The 21276-nt window shown below is 47.1% G+C and overlaps 1 protein-coding gene across 1 annotated transcript in view; it reads right to left on the reverse strand.

Moving 5' to 3' along the window:
• The window catches only part of LOC107122747 (putative DBH-like monooxygenase protein 2), a 38295-nt gene that overhangs the window by 13024 nt on the left and 3995 nt on the right, over nucleotides 1-21276 (reverse strand). The window contains exons 2-6 of the mRNA XM_015425879.1: nucleotides 18998-19214; nucleotides 14285-14431; nucleotides 7899-7982; nucleotides 6005-6172; nucleotides 3120-3222 (exon numbers count right to left, since the gene is read on the reverse strand). Coding sequence (XP_015281365.1) covers nucleotides 3120-3222; nucleotides 6005-6172; nucleotides 7899-7982; nucleotides 14285-14431; nucleotides 18998-19214 — 719 coding nt within the window. The remainder of the gene's footprint in view (nucleotides 1-3119; nucleotides 3223-6004; nucleotides 6173-7898; nucleotides 7983-14284; nucleotides 14432-18997; nucleotides 19215-21276) is intronic.

Genomic DNA, 21276 nt, shown 5'->3' on the forward strand with positions numbered 1-21276 from the left:
TCCCTGATGGATTAAAGTACCCTGGTCCTGCTCCTACATTTAAGAACATAAGAACATAAGAGACGCCAATGTTGGATCAGGCCAAAGGCCCATCCAGTCCAACACTCTGTGTCACACAGTGGCCAGAAATACCAGTGCCATCAGGAGGTCCAGCAGTGGGGCCAGGACATTAGAAGCCCTCCCACTGTTGACCCCCCCCCCAAGCACCAAGAAGACAGAGCATCACTTGCCCCAGAGCCCCTAGCTATACCTTGTGGCTAATAGCCACTGATGGACCTCTGCTCCATATGCTTATCTAATTCCCTTTTGAAGCCGTCCATGCTTGTAGCACCCACCACTTCCTGTGGCAGTGAATTCCATGTGTTAATCACTCTTTGGGTGAAGAAGTACTTCCTTTTATCCGTTCTAACCCGACCGCTCTGCAGTTTCATGGAGTGCCCACGAGTTCTTGTATTGTGAGAAAGGGAGAAAAGTACCTCTTTCTTTACCTGCTCTTTCCCATGCATAATCTTATAAACCTCGATCATGTCACCCCTCAGTCGTCTTTTCTCCAAGCTAAAGAGCCCTAAGCGCTTTAACCTTTCCTCATAGGGAAAGTGTTCCAACCCTTTTATCATTCGAGTTGCCCTTTTCTGCACTTTTTCCAAAGCTATAATATCCTTTTTAAGGTGTGGTGCCCAGAACTGCACACAGTATTCCAAATGAGGTCTCACCATTGATTTATATAGGGGCATTATTATATTGGCTGATCTGTTTTCAATACCCTTCCTAATAATCCCCAGCATAGCATTGGCCTTCTTTATTGCAGTCACACACTGTCTCGACATTTTCAGTGAGTTATCCACTACAACTCCAAGATCTCTCTCTTGCTCAGTCTCTGCCAGTTCAGACCCCATCAATGTGTATTTATATTTAGGATTTTTGGCTCCAATGTGCATCACCTTGCACTTGGCCACATTGAACCCCATTTGCCATGTTGACGCCCACTCGCCCATCCTTGACAGATCCCCTTGGAGTGCCTCACAATCCTCACTGGTTTTCACCACCCTGAACAACTTTGTATCATCCGCAAATTTAGCCACTTCACTGCTTACTCCCATCTCCAAATCATTAATGAACAAGTTAAAAAGCAGTGGACCAAGTACTGATCCCTGCGGTACCCCACTGCTTACCACCCTCCACTGAGAAAATTGCCCACCTACACTCACTCTCTGTTTTCTATGAACTAGCCAGTTTTTGATCCATAAAAGGACTTGTCCTTCTATCCCATGATTTTTGAGCTTACTTAGGAGCCTTTGATGAGGAACTTTATCAAAAGCTTTCTGGAAGTCAAGGTAAATAATATCTATTGGATCCCCCTTGTCCACATGTTTGTTCACCCCCTCAAAGAACACTAACAGGTTAGTGAGACAAGATCTTCCCTTACAGAAACCGTGCTGAGTCTGCCTCAATAGGTTTTGTTCATCTATGTGCCTACTAATTCTTTCCTTAATAATGGTTTCCACCAATTTACCCGGTATCGACGTCAGACTGACTGGCCTGTAATTTCCCGGATCTCCTCTGGAACCCTTTTTAAAGATGGGAGTGACATTAGCTACCTTCCAATCCTCAGGAATGGAGGCAGATTTTAAGGAAAGATTACATATCTTTGTCAGGAGATCTACAAGTTCACATTTGAGTTCTTTCAGAACTCTCGGATGTATGCCATCTGGGCCTGGTGATTTTTCAGTTTTTAAGTTGTCTATCAGATCAGTTGTAGGACCTCCTCTCTCCTCAATCTGACTCAGGTCTTTCAACACCCCTCCTGAAATCAGTGGTTCTGGAGTGGGCAAGCACTTCTCATCTTCCACAGTGAAGACAGAGGCAAAAAATGCATTCAGCTTCTCAGCCATTTCCCTATCATCCTTCAATACTCCTTTTACCCCTTGGTCGTCCAAGGGCCCCACTGCCTCCCTGGCTGGTTTCCTGTTTCTAATGTATTTGAAGAAAGTTTTATTGTTGGTTTTTACGTTTTTTGCTATATGCTCCTCATATTCCCTTTTTGCCTGCCTGACCTCAGACTTGCATTTTATTTGCCATAACCTGTGTTCCGTTTTATCAGCCTCACTGTGACTAGCTTTCCACTGCTTAAAGGAATTCTTTTTACTTTTTACAGCCTCCATTACTCTGTTTGTTAACCATGCAGGCTTTTTCCTATACCTGTTTGTGCCTTTCCTAACCTGCGGAATATATATTTTTTGAGCTTCTAGGATCGTAGTTTTAAATAGATCCCAAGCTTCCCCAATTGTTTTGACCCTTTCTACTTTTCCTTTCAGTTTCCTCCCCACGTGTCCCCTCATATCAGAGAAATTACCCCTTTTAAAGTTAAAAATGGTTGTGTGAGTCTTTCGGTCTGCAGTAGAAGAGCAAACCTGAGCCCAGTAGCACCTTAGAGAACAGCTAGATGCAAAAGAAGTTTTGACTCTGGAAAGTTTATGCCTCAGAAATCTTGCTTGGGAGATTAATCGGTAGGACAAAATCAGGGCCGGCCTGGTCTCTTAGTAGGGTTGCCAGGTCTGGGTTGGAAAATACCTGGAGACTTTGGGGGTGGATCCAGGAGAGGGTGGGGTTTGCGGAGGGGAGGGGAGGGGCCTCCGCATGGTCCAATGCCATTCAGTCTACCCTTCAAAGCAGCCATTTTCTCCAGGGGAGCTGATCTCTGTCAGCTGGAGATCAGTTGTACAAGCAGGAGATCCCCAGGCCCCACCTGGAGGCTGGCAACCCTATCTCTCGGCTAAACACTGGGACATCCAAACAGGGAGTTAACAGTGCAATCCTAAAAACAGTTCCCTGGGATTAAACTGTATTGAACAGACCTGAGTAGGATTCTGAGTAGACTTGTTTAGGATTCCTTTGTAAGAAACCTACAATAGAACAGCCATGGAGAGAGACAAAGAACAAAAGGAGAATATGATGACTCTTTTAAATTAGAAACACTCTAACTCATGGGGCCCAGCTGCAAGAAACATCTGAGAACTGCCAGAAAAAGAAAAACGAGAATCAAAGAGGTCTAGCATCTCTGCCCACCTTTATCCTTTTTCTGCTTTTCCTTATCAGATTTGCATACGCTATTTACTCACCTGGAATTAAATCAAAATTGCTGTAGTGGACTTCTAACCGGATCCACTGGAAATCCCGTGGTGTCCCTATGGAGATTCCAGTTTCATCCGGGAACATGTAGGACTAGTTGGGTGGGGGGAGAGGAGGAGGAGGAGAGAGAAGAAGAAGAGAGAAATCGTCTCTTGCTACTTACATACATACATAAACCTTTATTGGCATAACACAGCAACAAGAAGGGCAGTGAAAAAATTAGAAAAATAAATAAACAAATTAATGTCATGGCAAATTACACCAAGCTGCCCCAACAAAGTATCATTTTGAAACCTCTCAGAAATAATATACTCAGTAAAGAATATTACAATTCTAAAGAACACAGGGAGGTTAAGACTTGTACACCCTTACCCTAAGCTTCCAGACATAGGCTAAGAATTCGGCAACAGACAAAGTAATTGCCGAGAACTTATCAGACAATAAAATGTTAAGATCATTGTCAGTCGGATTCCTTGTGGTAGGTAAATGGGGACTAATCAGATGGCTACACATAGTAGAATATTGGGGGCAACGTAGAAGGATATGAGCAACTGAATCTGGTTCACTATGGAGGCAATTACAGGTTCTGTCCCTATAGGGGATACCCCTATATCTGCCTAAGACAATAGCAGAGGGGAAAAGATTAAAACTCCATAACATAAACCCCCGCCGATAAAGTGGGATTGTTAGATTAAAGATGTACTGAGCCATAGAGGCTTGGGGAGGGGGAAGGTCAAGTGAGCGTGGGGAGCAGACTCCATAGCTCCCCGCATTAATTGTTTGGGCTTCCATATCCCAAATCTTCCTCCTCATCACCTGCAAAATAGCTGTTTCACCACAGTTGTGCAAAGAAGCCAAATCGATTCCCATAGTTTTGATTTTCTGCACTATAGTTTGTGTGCTACTTTACATCACATGCTACTTGACACCACAGCTGTGTCATCTGGTTCTTGGGATTCAGACTGGGGTATCTTTACAGGGGTCAATCTGGACTGAACTGCAAGAAGGCATTCTTTGGCAGTGATGGGGAGAAGAAGAAGAAGAAGAAGAAGAAGAGATTGGATTTATACCCTGCCCTTCACTTGGAGTCTCAGAGCGGCTTACAAACTCCTTTCCCTTCCCCTCCCCACAACAGACACCCTGTGAGGTGGGGGGAGGGGCGCTGAGAGAACTCTGACACAAACTGCTCTTTCAGGAACAGCTGTGCCAGAGCTTGCGACTGACCCAAGGTCACATCAGCAGGTGCAAGTGGAGGAGTAGGGAATCAAACCCGGTTCTCCCAGATTAGAGTCCACACACTTAACCACTACACCAAATTGGCTCTCAGGGGAGGGCCGTGGCTCAGTGGCAGAGCATTTGCAAGGAAGCCATAACACATAACAAATATATGCCCAAGCTAACTACACCAAAGTAATTGAGAGTAGCTGAAAGTAACCAAACTAATTTCCCCTTCTCCCCTAAAACACACAAACACAAAACATGTTCTTCACCACTCCCCAGTCTAATTGGTAAAGCAGGAAGAAAGAGGTGAGTAAGGGACATAAAATGCTATTATCCACACTGCTACTAAATTACTACTGATAGCCTATCCACTCAACAAATCAACTCCAACAAAAACAACTACTCTTGGCCAATAAGCCCACATTTTATATCAACCAAAATCCTTAAAATCACTCAAGTGAGGTATCCATTAAAATAAATTAAAACAACAGTTTAAAAACAGTTAAAACAGATCAAGAGAAAACAAAGGGAACCAAACTCTCAGCTGTATCAAATCAAAAACAAAACAAAAGCCCTATTCTAATCCCCCTCAACCTTTTTCATTTACTCGACTTCCACGCCACTCCTAACCCAACCAACTAAGGGAGGGATGAGGAAATTTTGGCACTGAGTCTATAAAACAAAAAGGGGAGAAAAAAAGATAAACACTAACAGCTAATCAATTCCAGACTAAATGGGATAAAGAACAGAAAACAAAAGACCAACTAATTAAAACAAGATAAGCAAAATAAAATATGGAAAAAATGCCACTGAAAATGGAGCGCAGCCTTGCAGCATCCTATTGCATCGGAACCGGAACCGGAAGTCCTGTTTCCTCAATTGATTCACATGGCATGCAGAAGGTCCCAGGTTCAATCCCCGGCATCTCCAAATAAAAGAATGAGGTAGTTGGTTTGGCAAGACCATGGTTAGCTGCTTCCGGTCAGAGTAGGCAAGGCTGAATGCGAAAGACCTATGGTATGACTCAGTACATAGCAGCTTCACAGGTTTGTGTGATGGCCCTATTGTCCTTTGGTGCTTCCCCCACTCATTTCAGTGGGGCACATTGTGGGCCTTGGTGATGAGAAAGGCTCAGCGCATCAGCAGGGATGGAAGAACTGCATGCAGTTAGGATCAAAATGTATCAGGCTTCTTCGATATCATCCAAAGAAAATGAAGGAATAAATTCCTCTTCCTTGGAAGTTGCTATGAAATCAATAGTTAGAACCGGGCCAACCCACGGCTCTGTCCAAGATAAGCTTTCAAAGTTAGTACGGTAGTTTGGTAACTTTGGTTGCAGGCTGGAAACGATTTACTGGGACAAGAAAAACCCATCTACTAGCCCTGACCTGGGTAGCCCAGGCAAACCCGACCTCGCCAGATCTTGGAAGCTAAGCAGGGCTGACCCTGGCAAATACTTGGATGGGAGACCTCCAAGGAATACCAGGGCCGGTACGCAGGGGCATGTAATATTAAGTCACCTCTCTGAAAATGTCCAAGCCCCACTAGGGGTCACCAGAAGTCAACCATGACTTTCAGGCAAACACACACACACACACAGACACACACTTCTCACAAAAAAGAAAATAAAAAAAAGAAAATCCCATATACTCACCCCTCCTCCTACTGCCCAGCCCACAACGATTTGGGAGCAGAGGGCAAAATCAGGATCCGCTCCATAGCAGTCGCTCACCCCTGTGGGCAGCACGCTCGCATTGCTGCAGGCGTAAACCAGGATGTGATGCACCATGGTTTGGTTCCGGGGTGTGATTACGGCCTCAAACTATAGACAAAAGAGGAGAAAGGTCACCTGGGTTCTACTCTACACTGATGTCCTTGGTCAATTGGTGCAGCAGCCCAGCAGAGAATGGGCAGAGCATTTGCTTGGCATGGGCATGCGATTTGCTTGGCGTGAGCTTGCCCGGCGACTCACTCAGGCGACGGTGTCTGTGCAAAAATAGCCACAGCATCTGAAGACCAGAAAGACTGGGGGCCAGGAGGGAGGGGACAGCAGTCACATGAGAGTAAGCCCCATGGAGCTCAAGGGGAATCCACATGCAGGGGTTCAGGCTATAGCCAAAAGTCTGGCTCTCTCTTCCCAATCTTCTTTCCAGGATGATGAGAAGAAGAAGAAGAAGAGATTGGATTTATACCCCGCCCTTCACTTGGAGTCTCAGAGCGGCTTACAAACTCCGTTCCCTTCCCCTCCCCACAACAGACACCCTGTGAGGTGGGTGGGGCTGAGAGAGCTCTTGACAGAAACTGCTCTTTTTCAAGGACAGCTGTGCCAGAGCTTGTGACTGACCCAAGGTCACATCAGCAGGTGCGAGTGGAGGAGTGGGGAATGAAACCCGGTTCTCCCAGATTAGAGTCCGCACACCTAACCACTACACCAGACTGGCATTTGGGGAGGCTGCACTCCCATGATTGTAGCAGAATATTAAGGCATGCTGCTGAATGTCTGATGAGTTTCTGAAGGCGACAGTTTCCGTACAGAAAAGTAACATGATGGTTGGATTCATACCAGGGTTCATGCATTCCAGGATGCTAGAGTCCTCCTGGAATTACAGTTGATCTCCGGGCTACAGAGATAACTTTTCATGGAGGAAATGACAACTTCAGAGGGTGGAGTCAATGGTATACTGCAGAGTTCAGGAGTAATTCAGAACTGAATGTGCCATGATACTGCAAGAGAACCCCTACAACTTCCCAGCAGCATCAAACTCATGTGACAGCACAGTGTTGTGGTTAAGAGTGACAGACTCTAATCTGGTGAACCATGTTTGATTCCCCTACTCTCCCACTCCTCCTGGGGATTTGGTGACCTGGGAATTAGGGCAAAAACTCTATGGTAGAAGCTGTTGTATTGCTCAAATACCACAGCATCTCTTGCCTTGATGATGATGCGATGATGTCACTTCTGGCACGCACCAGAAGTGACATTGCTGCATCACCAGTGACATCACTGAGATGCCAGGCTAGACCACCCTCATTGCCAGTAAGTCCCCCCACCAGCCCAGCTGATCAGCAGTGTGTATGTGTGTGTGGGGTCTGATGGCATGTCACTCTAGGAATCACCAAAAACTCCATGGCTTCACCATACAGTTTCCGTTGATTCCTAGGGTGACATGGTGTCACATCTGGTTTTCTCCAAAAATGACATCGCATTGCATGTAATGCTAGTTGTAGTTCAGCTGTGCTTTGCAGAATAATCTGCCTGTCTGTTATGTCCGTGTAGACTTGAGAGGGCGAAACACAAGGCTCCAGTGTTCCCTCGAAGCTGAGTTAGTGTGAGCTAGCTCACAGTTTTTTAGCCTCCGGCTCACACATTTTGTCTCAGCTCAGGAAGGGATGGCTCCAGAGCAAACTAATTTATGCAGTAGCCAAATCGCTCGCTCACAACTTTAATGCCAGTAACTCACAAAGTAGAATTTTTGCTCACAAGACTCCACAGCTTAGAGGGAACATTGCAAGGCTCCCAGTTTCCCTCTCACTGTCAAGCAGCTTACCTTGTAGATGTGATGTTTTGTCTTGACTCTGGGCAGTGGGATGAAAGTGCAGGCGTACGTGGTGTCGTCATCTGGAATGGGGAACTAGAAAACAAAGGCAAAGCACATGCTAAAGACTGTGGAGTTGCCAGCTAACAAACATAAATGGGGAAAGCATGAGCTGTGCATACATTCTACCTTGGAACACCAGTAGGATGAAGAGTGGAGCACCCTTACAAGTCCTCGGTGCACTGAATAAACATTAAAAGAGGGCATAATAGGGAAGGGGGTGTGATGGGGTAACACAGCAATTAGGACATTGGGGTGAAATCACATTTCACCCCAGTTATCTGTGGGAAAGTTCATACATTTGCAAGAGGAAGGTTGAATTTGCACTCTGGGAATGTTCAGAGGCTAAACTGAGGGCCAAGGTAGACATTGACATTTTACCATGAGTTGGGTCTGGGTTCCCTTGATCTAACTACAACAAATTACAGGCTCACGAACAGTTTACCTGATACAAATGCAGTATATACTGTGAGATGGCAACCCATATACACAGACTTTTCTCTAAAGTTATTTATAAATAATGTGATGGTGCTCAATGAAACTTATATGCTCCTTGTTATTTATATCCATACAAGTATTCCAAAATACTACACAATCTGTGTCTTGCAATAACAGCATAATTTTTTTACACAAAGAATCCTCACACTTAAAGACGACACAAGTGGAAGACTTCTATAATTCTCTGGCATACTGCTCCTGATTCAAGTCAGTAAACCGGGACCCCGTCAGAATCTTTCACATGCTGCACTTTGTGTAAAAATTATGCTGTTGTAGAAGATTGCTCTGTTGGGTGGGGGGAAAGGCTGCATGTGCACTGAATACTGCGAGGTAGAAACCCCTTCTCCCATCATGCAATGTTCCCTATCTGAATCAGGCCCCTGCTGAGTGCCATAAGACTGCCAGAATCAAGGAGTCAGGTCAGAGAAACATAGAGGAAACCCAAACTTGACTTGTAGGCAAAACATCTGGTCCTAGTATCTGGGACCTAGTACAGTTCCGCAGGGCTTGCAAGATGGAGCTCTTCCACCAGGCCTTCAATTAGGAGCCGCCCACTGCCCATTACCAATACCAATACCGCCCACCACTGATGTCATCATCTCCCTGGTGGTAGGTTGGCCCTTCAGCAGACCGAGATACAGCATTGCGGGAGGCTGAAATATAGTTAAATCAGGGCCCTAGTATTACTTCTGTTTGCACGCCATCTCTAACTGAATGAAGAAAGAAGATCACTACAAGCACTTTCTGGTATCAATTGCATTAAGTGAATTGTAGAATTGTTTTATCTTGTTTTTAACTGTTTTATCATGGCACGTGGTGCCGCTGACTGTTAGCCGCCCTGAGCCCGCTTGCGGGGAGGGCGGGATATAAATCTAATAAATAAATAAATAATAAAAAATACTAAGAACTATGATAAATTAGGCATGGATAGGAAGAACCATGATGAAATGAATGAACCCTAGTGCAAGTGTCATGAATAGGCCCAGGAATATATGAGTCACAATGAGAAATCCACCGAAAGTGAGATACAGAGTCAACATTGTACAAAAAACACCACTGTGTAATCCTGATATGATTCCACATAGCTAACACACTCTATGCAAAAATATTAAACCATAACAACACTAGAATACAAATTACCACGTATTATATATTATTTGAAAACATATACTACAAACTAGTCAAGGAAATAAAATACATTAAAGGTAAGTCCAAAGTCTCAGTAAATGTGACTCCAGAATTTCAAAAATTTGAGGTAATGAATCTTTCTGTAGCAATGCCTGTGGTAAAAGGTTCCAGTAATATCATAGCAATTCCTGTGATACATGGCGCCTCAGGTTTGGAAATTGTTAGGAGCGGCTTGCCTGTTTGATTTTTCCTGATTTGTATAAGAATTCGTCTATTATTGAAACTGGTTCTAGTCTTGAAAAAAGCCTTTAGTGAAACATGATTTCCATTTCCGGCATGCGCGTTGAGATCACTGGAACCGTGTATCACAGGAATTGTTATGGTATTACTGGAACCTCGTACTGCAGGAATTGCTACAGTAACTTCGTCTTTGCATCTGACTTGGAGGAAGAGAGATTAATTACCTCGAATTTACCATTGGACTAGGATCTGCGATCCCTAGGTGAATCCCCACTCCACCTGGGAAGCCCGCTGGGTGGCCTTGGGCTAGTCACCCTCTCTCAGCCTAACCTACCTCACAGGGTTGTTATTGTGAGGATAAAATGGAGGAGACGGAAATGATGATGGCTCCTTTGAGTCCCCCGTTGTGGAGAAAGGCAGGCATAAATGAAGTAAATATATCATGAATACAGCTGAAGGGTGCAGATAAAAAGTAGGATGATTTGGTGGGTGGGAAGCAGGGAAATGGGAGAAGGTACGGGTTCGGAGTAGGATTTGGGATACCCAGTGTGAAACCCATTCTGCCATGGAAGCTTGCTGAGTGCTGAGTGAAAGTGTTGACTGGCCCTACCTCACAAGGTTGTTCTTTGGATACAAGGGAAAAGGTGAGAATGTGGTAAGCCACACTGAATCCCCATTGGGGAGGAAAATGGGGTTTAAATGCGTTGGAATATAAAAGGTCTATAGTGCACCTACTTGAAGAAGATCAGAACAGCCTATAGGGGACAACTGAGGGACTGCTAGTTAGCATAGCTAGATTAGGGATTTCCTACAATTTCAAATTATGTCCTTCCTGTGTCCTGATTGGCTTTTTGGAGACTTCCTGCTCCAATTGAGCCCTCCCCCTTCATTCTTGTCTCTCACAGCAGTTTGTTAGTTAAGCCTGTCTCCCTCTCCTATCAGAGTTTATTTCTTCTTTAATAAACCGAGTTATTTTCTTTAAACATTGGTGCTCCATTCCTCTGCATGTGTAAACTCTGCCGACAAAATGAAGCAAAATTTTAAAAAGGGACAGAATGTTTTTAAAGAACCAAAACTCAAAGCCAAGCAAAATTTGTCTGCACATCTCCTATTGACAGAGATACCCCTCAGTTATGTTGTTGGCAGTTCAATACTTACGTCGTCTAGCTTGAGATCGTATACATGGTAGACACTGGGTGTATTTAACTCAGCTTCATTTAAGTATAACATTAAGAACAGAGATTTTTTGTTAATCTTTCCTTTGAAGAAATCAATCGTGTCATCTGGGCCAAAACCAGAAATCACTCGTAGTGTATCACCCTGCACAGAGAGATGACAAAAAGTAAATCTTCCTTGAGTAAAATATTGTCACATTTACCTGAATAGGTAGGTAAAGCGGCAACTCAGAAGAAGGCCGCCAGATATTTTCCACATTTTGGTCTAAGAACAGCCAAATCCCATTGTCAAATTCAGAGGAAGCAATATTTTGTTTATTTAACAGCCTTTGGTAACTGACACCTCCCAAACCTTCCCCCCCTTAAAAGGTGCCTGCCTAAAATGGAAAGGTGGGGGGAATAGTGGGATTTGGCAATGCAATTTTAACAATAAAACATCAAGGAAAAGCACAAAGATCACAGCAGAAACTGAAAATATAAACTAAAAATATAAAATGTTCTGAGCCTAGGAAAACATAAAATGGCTGGGCATTGCAAGCTTCCCCCTCCCCCCAATCTACTTAGAATGGCAGTGGCTTTCCAGTGTAATGTCCCCCTTTGGCTGTGGGTTCCCATGTTATACTCACTCAGGCACCCGTTCTCAGGTCTATTCAGCAGAGACAAACTGGCTCAAAACATCAACCCTGTATTCAGCTGGCATACAGACACTGGAAAGTGAAAGTACTTGAGGTCCACTCCACTGAGATACATTGCAGCACAGACAAAGTTGCAAAGAAAATGTGGAATGGGTTTTCCATTAAGGTCTCTGGGCCCAGATAGACTACTCTGGGACTGGAATGACAGCCACCAGAGTGAAATGATAGTTCCTGGGAGTAGCAGAAGCATTCTGGGATTGGAATGAGGGCCGCCAGACTGGATTTCCATTCCCAGAGTGGAATGCCATTCCCAGAATGCAGCTGCTGTTCCCAGTACGCAGCTGCTGTTTCTATTGCTAGAAACAGTCCCAGAGTAGTGCAGAGACCTTAATGGAAAAATCCATTCCGCATTTTCTGTGTAACTTTGCAAGCCCAGAAGAGCTTCCTGACGAAGCAGGCAAAGACAAGACTAGAGGGAGCTGGGAATTTCGGCAGCCTTGAGCTTCAAAGGGTGAGGGGAGGAGGGGGGGAAGAAAAGAGCCCTGGGCTGGATTAAAGCCATGGGTGGGCTGGTTCCAGCCCGCGGGCCTTAAGTTTGACACCCCTGAGCTAGGGTGTTTGTGGCTAGGCTTTCTGTGGGATAGAGGTTCCTGACCCATGCGCCTCCTACCATGGGGTTCAAGCTACCTGAAAACAAAGCATACAGAGAGAGACATGAGCAGAGATGGCAGGCAGGCAGCAAGGTGACCTCTGCATAAGAATGGGTTTTTAAAAGTTTAGTTTAGAGAACAGACATTTGCAGAAGGAAAAAAATGAAGGAATGAAAATTATTGTTTGGCATGTCCAGATTTCCTCTTTCAGGTATTTGCATTGGTCTGTGGTAGAGCAGTTAGACTGGAGTCCAACAGTACCTTAGAGACCAACAGGGCTATTTTTGGGCAGGAACGCACAGGAACGGAGTTCCGGCTGGCTCCTGAGTTGGCCATGCCCAGCAGGAAAAATTAGCATGATAGGCCACACCCAACAACAGAAACTCATTAGGATTGGTTACATTAGGGGTGTGTGGCCTAACATGCAAAGGAGTTCCTGCTACAAAAAACCCCCAGGGTTTTGACAATAAACAAAGTAAACAGAATAAGAAGCAAAAGGTGGGTATGGCAACATGGGGGTGTGGCCTGATATGCCAATGAGCTCTGATGTCAGGGGTGTGGCCTAATAGGCTAATGAGTTTCTGCTGTTGGGTGTGGCCTATTATGCTAATAAGTTCATGCTGGGCTTTTTCTACAAAAAAAGCCCTGGAGACCAACAAGAGTTTCAGGGTGTGAGCTTTTGAGAGTTAAAGCTGATGAAGGTGTGACTGGACTCAAATCTAACTGTATTCTGGGTGTCTCTCATTGCTTAGACAGATTAAATGAACCTTTTCCTTTGAGACACCGCAGAGTGTGGGAGCTGTCGAGCCCCACACTCTGTATGCAGCTTACGGCAACTGAGATTTGTGCATGTTAATTACGACACGGCATTTCACTCAAGAAAATGCCTTTAGGGCCTGTTTTGTTGAATCATTCACAGGGGTCAGTTGTGTTGAATTGTTCCAGCTAGGTCAAGCTCTTGAAAGGTCCCAGTCACACGGAGGGTTTTGGCCCGGGAGAGGGACAGATCTGGGCCACAGCAAACGGGCGCGATCTCACCGCAACATCTGGGAAGCGGTGCGCAACCATCCCCGATCCGTCCCTAACCCCGGAAACCCCGCAGCAAAAAAGAACCACCGACAGAGGTGGTCTTACCTGAACGGTCGTGGCAAGTGCGGCCGTGGGAGCGCCGGCACATCCTTCTGCCGGTGCATCCCCGGTTCCTAGCCAAACTGCGCATGCGGATGCATGCGCAGCCGGCTGCCTCGGCCTCCCGACCATGGCTTCCTCCCCGGCATCTGATCGTGCCAGGGAGCAATGGCGCCGCGGCTCAGGGGATCCGTGTGATCCCGCCGCGGCGTGTCTATTTTGGTGCGGCTTCCAGAAGCCGCACTTTGGCTGCGCATTTCCCCCCCCGGTGTGGCAGGGGCCCAACTCAGCCTTTCCGCTTTTTAATGCAGCAGGACAACATTGAGAAACTTTCTTCATATTTTAGCGCCTCTCATTCATCATACATCAAGGAGAGACGGCGGGTGCCACTTATGCAGATAAAAAATCCCGCAAGTGTGGAGCTGATATATATATATATATATATCAGAGAGCACATGGCTCATAGGATAGGAAGAGAGGAATGCGTTTGACCAGGAGGGTTGGAGAATTGGAGGAATAGAGTGCATGGTCAAGAGGAAAGTGGGTAGGAGAGGAAAGTGCATGACTGGGAGTAGCGCACAGGACCATTCTTTGACCATTCAACATGAGACATTCTTTGGCTGTAAATCAAGATGCAAATATACCCAACCAATACACATTAAGTCCTTTTCAACAGTCCCATTGGTTTAGGTGGGGGGAGCTTTGTGCATGCTTCAGCCTTGACCTTTGGAGCCAATGGTTTTTTTTTAGACAAATCTGACTACAATCCAACAGAGGAGCACAGGACATTTAAGACTGCTTATGGGCGCTGCACACCAACTTGATCATGACCCTTAACTTTGGTTGGACAGTGTCCCTTTTTAATGCCCTGAGTGTTGTTTTACCGTGATAGGCTGATCATGAGGATCACACGTCTGGAAATAGCGCCGGAATGTTATGGTGGTGGAAGTCTCGTCTTCGGTCATTGACAGTACTTCATAGTCTTGGCTTTCATCCTCCACAATGGTTTCCTCATCCACAATGTGCCAGTCCTAAGGGAGATAGCGAGAAGCTACTTAGAAAAACCAGAAGATGAAAATTGGATAAAATGAGGCTTTTAGGTCATGGGAGTTCTGGGTTCGTATCTCATCAACAAAGTTCCCTTGATGGATCTTGGGTCAGTCATTCTCTCTTGATCTCAACTTCTTTGCTGAGTAGCTTCCAGAGCAAATAGCTCTAGGGTTGGCAGCTCTTGGAAGGGGTGGGATGTATTCCAGGACCCCCCCCCAGCAGTGGGGTCTACTTGCTACAAGGATGAGAAGGAAGGAGGGGAAGGGAAAGGAACACTGAGCTAGCAGTGGAGACCAAGGCTTCGAAGGACACCACCTGTTGTCCCCTCTCATTTCCCTTGTGATCCGAACACATTGGATGACTTTGTGTGTCTGGAGAGGACTCTCTGACCTCGCCTGAAGTAAACCAAGTTTATTTATTTACTTCATTTTATATCCCATCCATCGGCCTAATCAGGGCCACCGAGGCAGCTAACAATTAAAACAGCGTAATAAAAATATATCAGAAAACCAGTTATAAAACAGAGCTAAAAATACAGACACCAAATTAAAGCATAAGGCGGGAAGGAGGGATCATTGAGGGAACACCAAACCCAACAACAACAAAAAAGTCTTCACCCTCTGACAGAAGGCAGTGATAGAAGGGGACAGATAAATATCCCTGGGAGGGATTCCATAATCGGCTTCACAACCTAGAAGGCCCTTTCTCGGGTTGTTAGCCATCTGGCCTCAGAAAGTGGGGCGTCTGAAGCAAGGCCTCAGAGGAGGAATGGAGGAGTTGCTCCAGTCATTAAAAAAAAACCCCAATGAGTTAGTTAAAAGCTGAATGAAGTTTGAGTCCAGGGGCACCTTTAAGACCAACAAAGTTTTATTCATGGTATGAGATTTCATGTTCACGCACACTTCTTAAGATATAATGAAATGGAAATTACCAGTCCATACATATAGGTAGAGCAGTAGATTAGCATAGAGCATAACGAAGATGTCTAACAGATTCAAGGACCGAACAGGAGTAACAAGCTTAGTTTATATGGTTACCATTTGTTTGGCTTTAATTCCGGAGGGGGGGGGACATAGTGAAGGGAAAAAATATGTCAAAACTGGAGATTGATGGGCAGGTGTCTCCTTAATTGATGAATGCTGAGAGTAATTAACAGAGACCCTAGCAGGTCTCAATTACTCAGCATCCAGTAATTACTCTGAAGAGGTTCTCTCATTCAGAGCTGAGCAGATGTGCCTCCATGGGCTGGTGCATACATGCACATCACTCGACGGCAATGTCACTGAGCCACCACAGAGGGAATCTGCCCATCACTTCAAACACAATGGGTCTGATCCATCTGTTTCATTTGCAAGCAGAAGGGGCACTTCAGCTAGTGCCAGAACAGGAGTGACTCTCACTTAATTCCTCTCCCAGTCCAGCCCCTCCCCCCACACATCAGGAGCAGCATTTCAGGGAGGATGGGCAGGCTGTAGTGGGAAGGTGAGTGTGGGAAAAATCCAGGTCCATTCTGCATCGGGCATTCGCTCCACGTTTTCTCAGCACTGGGGAAAAGGTACAGCTCAAAGCCATATTCTGGCTGTGGTCACACAGTCATTTTGATTGGGTTTCACCGCTGTTCCCTCTCATATTTAAAATTGCTGATCAGACGCCCACATCCGTCTCCCGCACCGAAGTGGGCTCACTCGCGCTATCCTCCCGGTTCCCTAGCGAGTTTTCCAACTCCGGGAAAATCAAGTACTTTCTGGGTATTTGCGCTTTGAATCCACGATTTTGCCTATCTGGACACCCATCTCTCACAACGATTGCGATTAAGTCATCTGAACGTCCTTCTTTGGGTAGGTTTTTTTTTTTTGGCAACTTTCACCATTGTGCACATTCTGCTTGGAGCCTTGTCGCGCAAAGCAAGCGGTTGGGCAAGGGATGTGTGATCATCTGAACCCGCTTAAGAATATCTCTGATCAGATCTACAGCGGGAACAAATTGCGGTGCGCTTGCTGTGTGACCACAGCCTCAGATACCCCGGGGCAACGCCATAACCTGAGAGGGTGACAGGGATTCTTGTTTTGTGGCGGGAAGATGACAGAAAAGATATTTCAATCTCTTCCTGTCTTTGAGCACTTAATTCACAAGTGGACATGTGTGATTTTGACCCAGTGGCAGGGGTCGTTTAGTAGAAAAAGAGCTAGGGGAACTCATTAGCATAACTCATTAGCATATGCCACACCCCCTGAAATCAGGGGCCCGGCGGTGGACCTGCAAGGCCGGCGGGAGTGCGAGGAAGCCCCGCCAAGGCCCTCCCTGACTCCAGGCAGGCAGGGGTGGGAAGAGGTGGGGAGGAAGCAACTTACCCTCCCTCTTCTCCTGCCTCCTCCTGGCTGAATGAGGGCCAGAAGCGGGGCGGCCGGAAGCAGGGGGCGGGGCTTTGTTGCATGCCCTGCCCCCACAGCTCACCCGGGGGAACTGCAATCCCCCGCGATCCCCCCGAATTGACCTCTGCCCAGTGGATTCTTTTGGAAATGGAAATGGAGGAAGAGGACAGGCCATACTGACTGTGAAGTCACCCCCCGAACAGCCATAAATCTAGGCAGAAGGTACCATAAAACCCGATGAGCAAAAGCGGCAAGCAGTGTAGAGGGGAGATTTATGACCTGACGTGGCTGTGGAAAAACTGCAGGGAAACAGCTAGGTGCAGGATCAGCCCCACTCTGTGAGTTAGACTCGGCTCACGGTCCTTTTCGACCCAATCACCTGCTTTCCAATTAAGTCAGCAGTCTGCAGATTCACACCAGAGCCGAACAACCCACAGTGCTGGCGGTGGGGGGGGGGGCAGGACCCAGTGAGAAAAATGCCCCTGAACAGCCACGCAGCGTGAGAAAAGGCATCCCGGAAAGGCTCCGCAACCTTGTATTGCAATAATTACCCCCCACACCCTATTATAACGTTCCCACAGGGTGAGAAGGCATGGTCAAAAAAGTTGTGCAAAAACAGGGGTGGGACTGTGTTGTGTCCACTGACCGCCACTGGAGGTCAGCGCACACGCCTGAGCTTCAGTCCAGGACAACAATGGGGACTAGGATCCTAGTCCCTCCACTGGGGGAACCAATGGGACAGAGGCGGGAGATTCAAACCCGCCAATGAGACCCAGGGGTGGTCCCCTGGTAGTGTATATAGTTGGCCTGCCAGCCGTTTGCAGCCGGTTCTTGTTGTGTACTAATAAAGTGTGCCATGCACTACGTCGTTGTCTGTCGTCCATCCATGCAGCAACCCACTACACAATAGACTTGGGAGGCCATGGCCCCTTCCCCCACCACGGCCCCCTCACTGATGGAAGGCAGGTGGCTGAACCGAAAGGAGGTGCTGATGTGGTTCTCCTGGACAGTCACAGGGTGAAGCCAGGGGCTGCTGTGCCCATTCTCCTCCTCACTCACGCAGTCATATTGGAGCCAGGAGGGCCAAGCTGGCCACTGCAATGGTCCTTCTCACCGTGTACACTCTTCACACACGTTTCTCCTGAAGCGTTATGTTTATTAAGGCACAAGACTGGTACCATGTCCACAGGATTATTTTTAGGAATGACTAGAAGGCGGGAACACCCAATAGATATAGCCGAGCAAGGCCACTAGCTAAGCAAATGAACTTCGAGCGCACGCGCAGGATTGCTCCCGGCGGGAGATTACATAATGAGCAGGAGAGTCGCAGGGCATCCTGAGAGCAGAGTAATTCACACCAAAAGTCAACCGCAGCTCATCCCACCTTACAAGGCCAAACTGATAACGGTGTCTAGCTCCCACGTCTCTCCCAAGCCTGATTACTGCCAGCTGCAAGCTGCAAGCATGGGAACATGCGGGGGGGGGGGGAAGCACACAAAAATGACAGCTAGCTGACACTTAGGCTGGCAAGGTGGAGCTCGGCATCTCCTCGCCTGTGCTCTTCCTTGCCAGCTTCACCGGGTGCCAGGTGGCCGCTGGACTACTCCTGGCCAGCCCCACTGCAGGGGCTGGAGAGGTCTGACCGAAGTGGCCCACCAGGATTCTACCGAGCGATACAAACGGCCGATCCACCCCGGGCAGAAACCTCATTTTCATTTCCCCCTTTTGAAACAGGGCTTCTTTTCTTCTCCCCTTGTTGGGACGACTAGGCAAGGGCTCAGCGAGGGCCGCAGCCCCAACAGTTCTCACTGAGCGTTCTCGGGTGATCTGAGCGTGCTTAGAAAGGGAGCATTGCCAAATCCATCGGGGGTTTTCTCCATCACTGGAGAAAGGCAGCTTAAAAATTACCTAAATCATATTTTCTGGAGGAACACCAGCAATGTGTAACATTCAAGGGGGTGAAGATGTGAGCATGGCCTCAGATGCTGAAGCGATCTGATGTGACGTGCCACATGTGGCAGGGAGTGTACACAATTGAGAAGGGACTAACAACAGAAGCCCTGGTCCCATTGTAACCGGGCAGGGGAAAACACTCTTTTGGACCTGCAGTTGGAGAGTGAACAATTCCCTCTTCCTGCCCCGGCATGTGAAAAGTGAATCCTGTTTGTGACTTACTGAGAAGTACATGTTGCCGTCGGGAAGGACTCCGCCGATCACAACGTCTCCCCCGGGCAGCTCTCCGTGAGTGGTGAAGCCGAACGCCACCCAGCCCGTTGACTGGACTTGAAGCTCAAAGGTGATCATCTCTTTGGAATCATGGTCCCATTGCAGGTGGACCTGCTGCATGGCATCCAGGTAGGCGGAGAAACGCAACGGACGAGACGAGGAATGGCTGGAACAGAGGCACAAGGTTGACAGGAGGAAGAGAAGGCTTTTCATACATGGGTGGCCCATCGTCCCAGGAGCCGAGGGAGCTCCCGCTCTCTCTCACTTGGTCTCTTGTTTTTTGATTAGGTTCTCCCCCAACTGAGCTAGTTACCTTGTGGTGAAGAGACTCAGCTTATATGGAAGATCAGCAAGGCTGGGACCGGTGCCAGAAAGGAGGGGCAGTGCATTTGGTTCTGTGTATCAGATTAAAAGGGGTGGTGGTGATATTAGTGTCCTTTTACATAACCATGTGGCTTCCTTCCCGAACAGGAGCAGAAGTTGCTCCTTGTCTCTGTGTCACACATGCTATGGGGGCTCGTTTTTGCATGGAAAACTCCATTAAAGCTAAGGTGTCAGAGGAGTCGGCTGCTTCACAAGTTACAAAGTCCTCATGTTTTTTGGAGGTTGAGAGGACCTTGCATCAGAGGCTCAACCAGACTTTTGTGCATCCCAGACTCAATTGTACCCCTTTCTCCTCACGATTCACGGTGTCCAGCCTAGTAGAAGTGGATTCAGCCTTTACTCCCCTACTAGGTTTGCCAACCTCCAGGTGGCTGCTGGAGATTGCCAGGTGCAGGGCTATTTTTGGGCAGGAACGCACAGGAACGGAGTTCCGGCTAGCTCCAAAGTTGGCCACACCCAGCAGGAACTCATTAGCATAATAGGCCACACCCAACAGCAGGAACTCATTAGGACTGGCTACATCAGGGGTGTGTGGCCTAACATGCAAAGGAGTTCCTGCTACAAAAAAAGCCCTGGGTTTTGACAACAAACAAGGGAAACAGAATAAGAAGCAAAAGGTGGGTGTGGCTGGATGACCACACTTCTGGTAACATGGGGGTGTGGCCTAATATGCCAATGAGCTGTGCTGACATGGGTGTGGCCTAATATGCTAATGAGTTCCTGCTGTTGGGTGTGGCCTATTATGCTAATGAGTTCCTGCTGGGCTTTTTCTATCTGATCTCCAGCTGACAGAGATCAGTTATCCTGGACAAAATGGTTGCTTTGGAAGGTGGACTCCATGGCATTATACTCCACTGAAGTCTTTCCCCTCCCCAAACCCTGCCTTCCTCAGGCTCCACCTATGAAATCTCCAGGTATTTTCCAACCGGGAGCTGGCAACCCTATCCCCCACTGTTTTTGTTTCCTCAAACCACCCCATGGGGATGCTATTGGCTCCACTGAGAAATCATGTGATTTACATGGTTGGCTGCATGTAATTTTTGCCACAGAGCCAATAGCAGCTCCACAGAGTGGTTTGAGGAAATGAAAACGGCACTGCTTCTGCCCACATGTCATGGCTGTGAGGAGAAAAGGGCACGTGATTCTGGTAGGACAGCTATTGAGAAATCATGTGATTTACATGGTTGGCTGCATGTAATTTTTGCCACAGAGCCAATAGCAGCTCCACAGAGTGGTTTGAGGAAATGAAAACGGCACTGCTTCTGCCCACATGTCATGGCTGTGAGGAGAAAAGGGCACGTGATTCTGGTAGGACAGCTATCCTCCAGGTGGCACCTGGAAATCTCCCGCTATTACAGTTGTTCTCCAGGTGACAAAGGTCAGTTCCCCTGGAGAAAATGGCTGCTTTGGAGGGTGGAGTCTATGGCATTATACCCTGCTGAGGTCCCTTCCCTTCCAAGACCCCACCCTGCCCAGGCTCCACCCCCCAAATTTCCAGGTATTCCCCAACTCAGAGCTGACAACCCTAGAGTCTGGAAGCAACAAAATTCCGATGGACTGACTGATGCAAAATCTCCATGCTGTGGCTCAACAAACATGAGAACTTTACAATATGTTATGTGTCCCTAATAATAACTGTGTGCCAGCAAGTAGTAACCAACTTATGGTGACCCCAGCATGAGGTTTACAGGGTAAGAGAGGAGCAGAAGTGGTTTGCTATTGCCTTCCTCTGCATGGCAAGCTTAATCTTTCTTGGTGGTCGCCCATCCAAGTCCTCACCGTGGTCAACCCTGCTCAGCTTCCAAACTCTGATGCGATTGGGCTAGTCTGGGCTACTGAATCCC

Source organism: Gekko japonicus, unplaced genomic scaffold (assembly GCF_001447785.1).
Source record: "Gekko japonicus isolate JY-2015 unplaced genomic scaffold, Gekko_japonicus_V1.1 scaffold2660, whole genome shotgun sequence".
In the NCBI taxonomy this organism is placed as follows: domain Eukaryota; kingdom Metazoa; phylum Chordata; class Lepidosauria; order Squamata; family Gekkonidae; genus Gekko; species Gekko japonicus.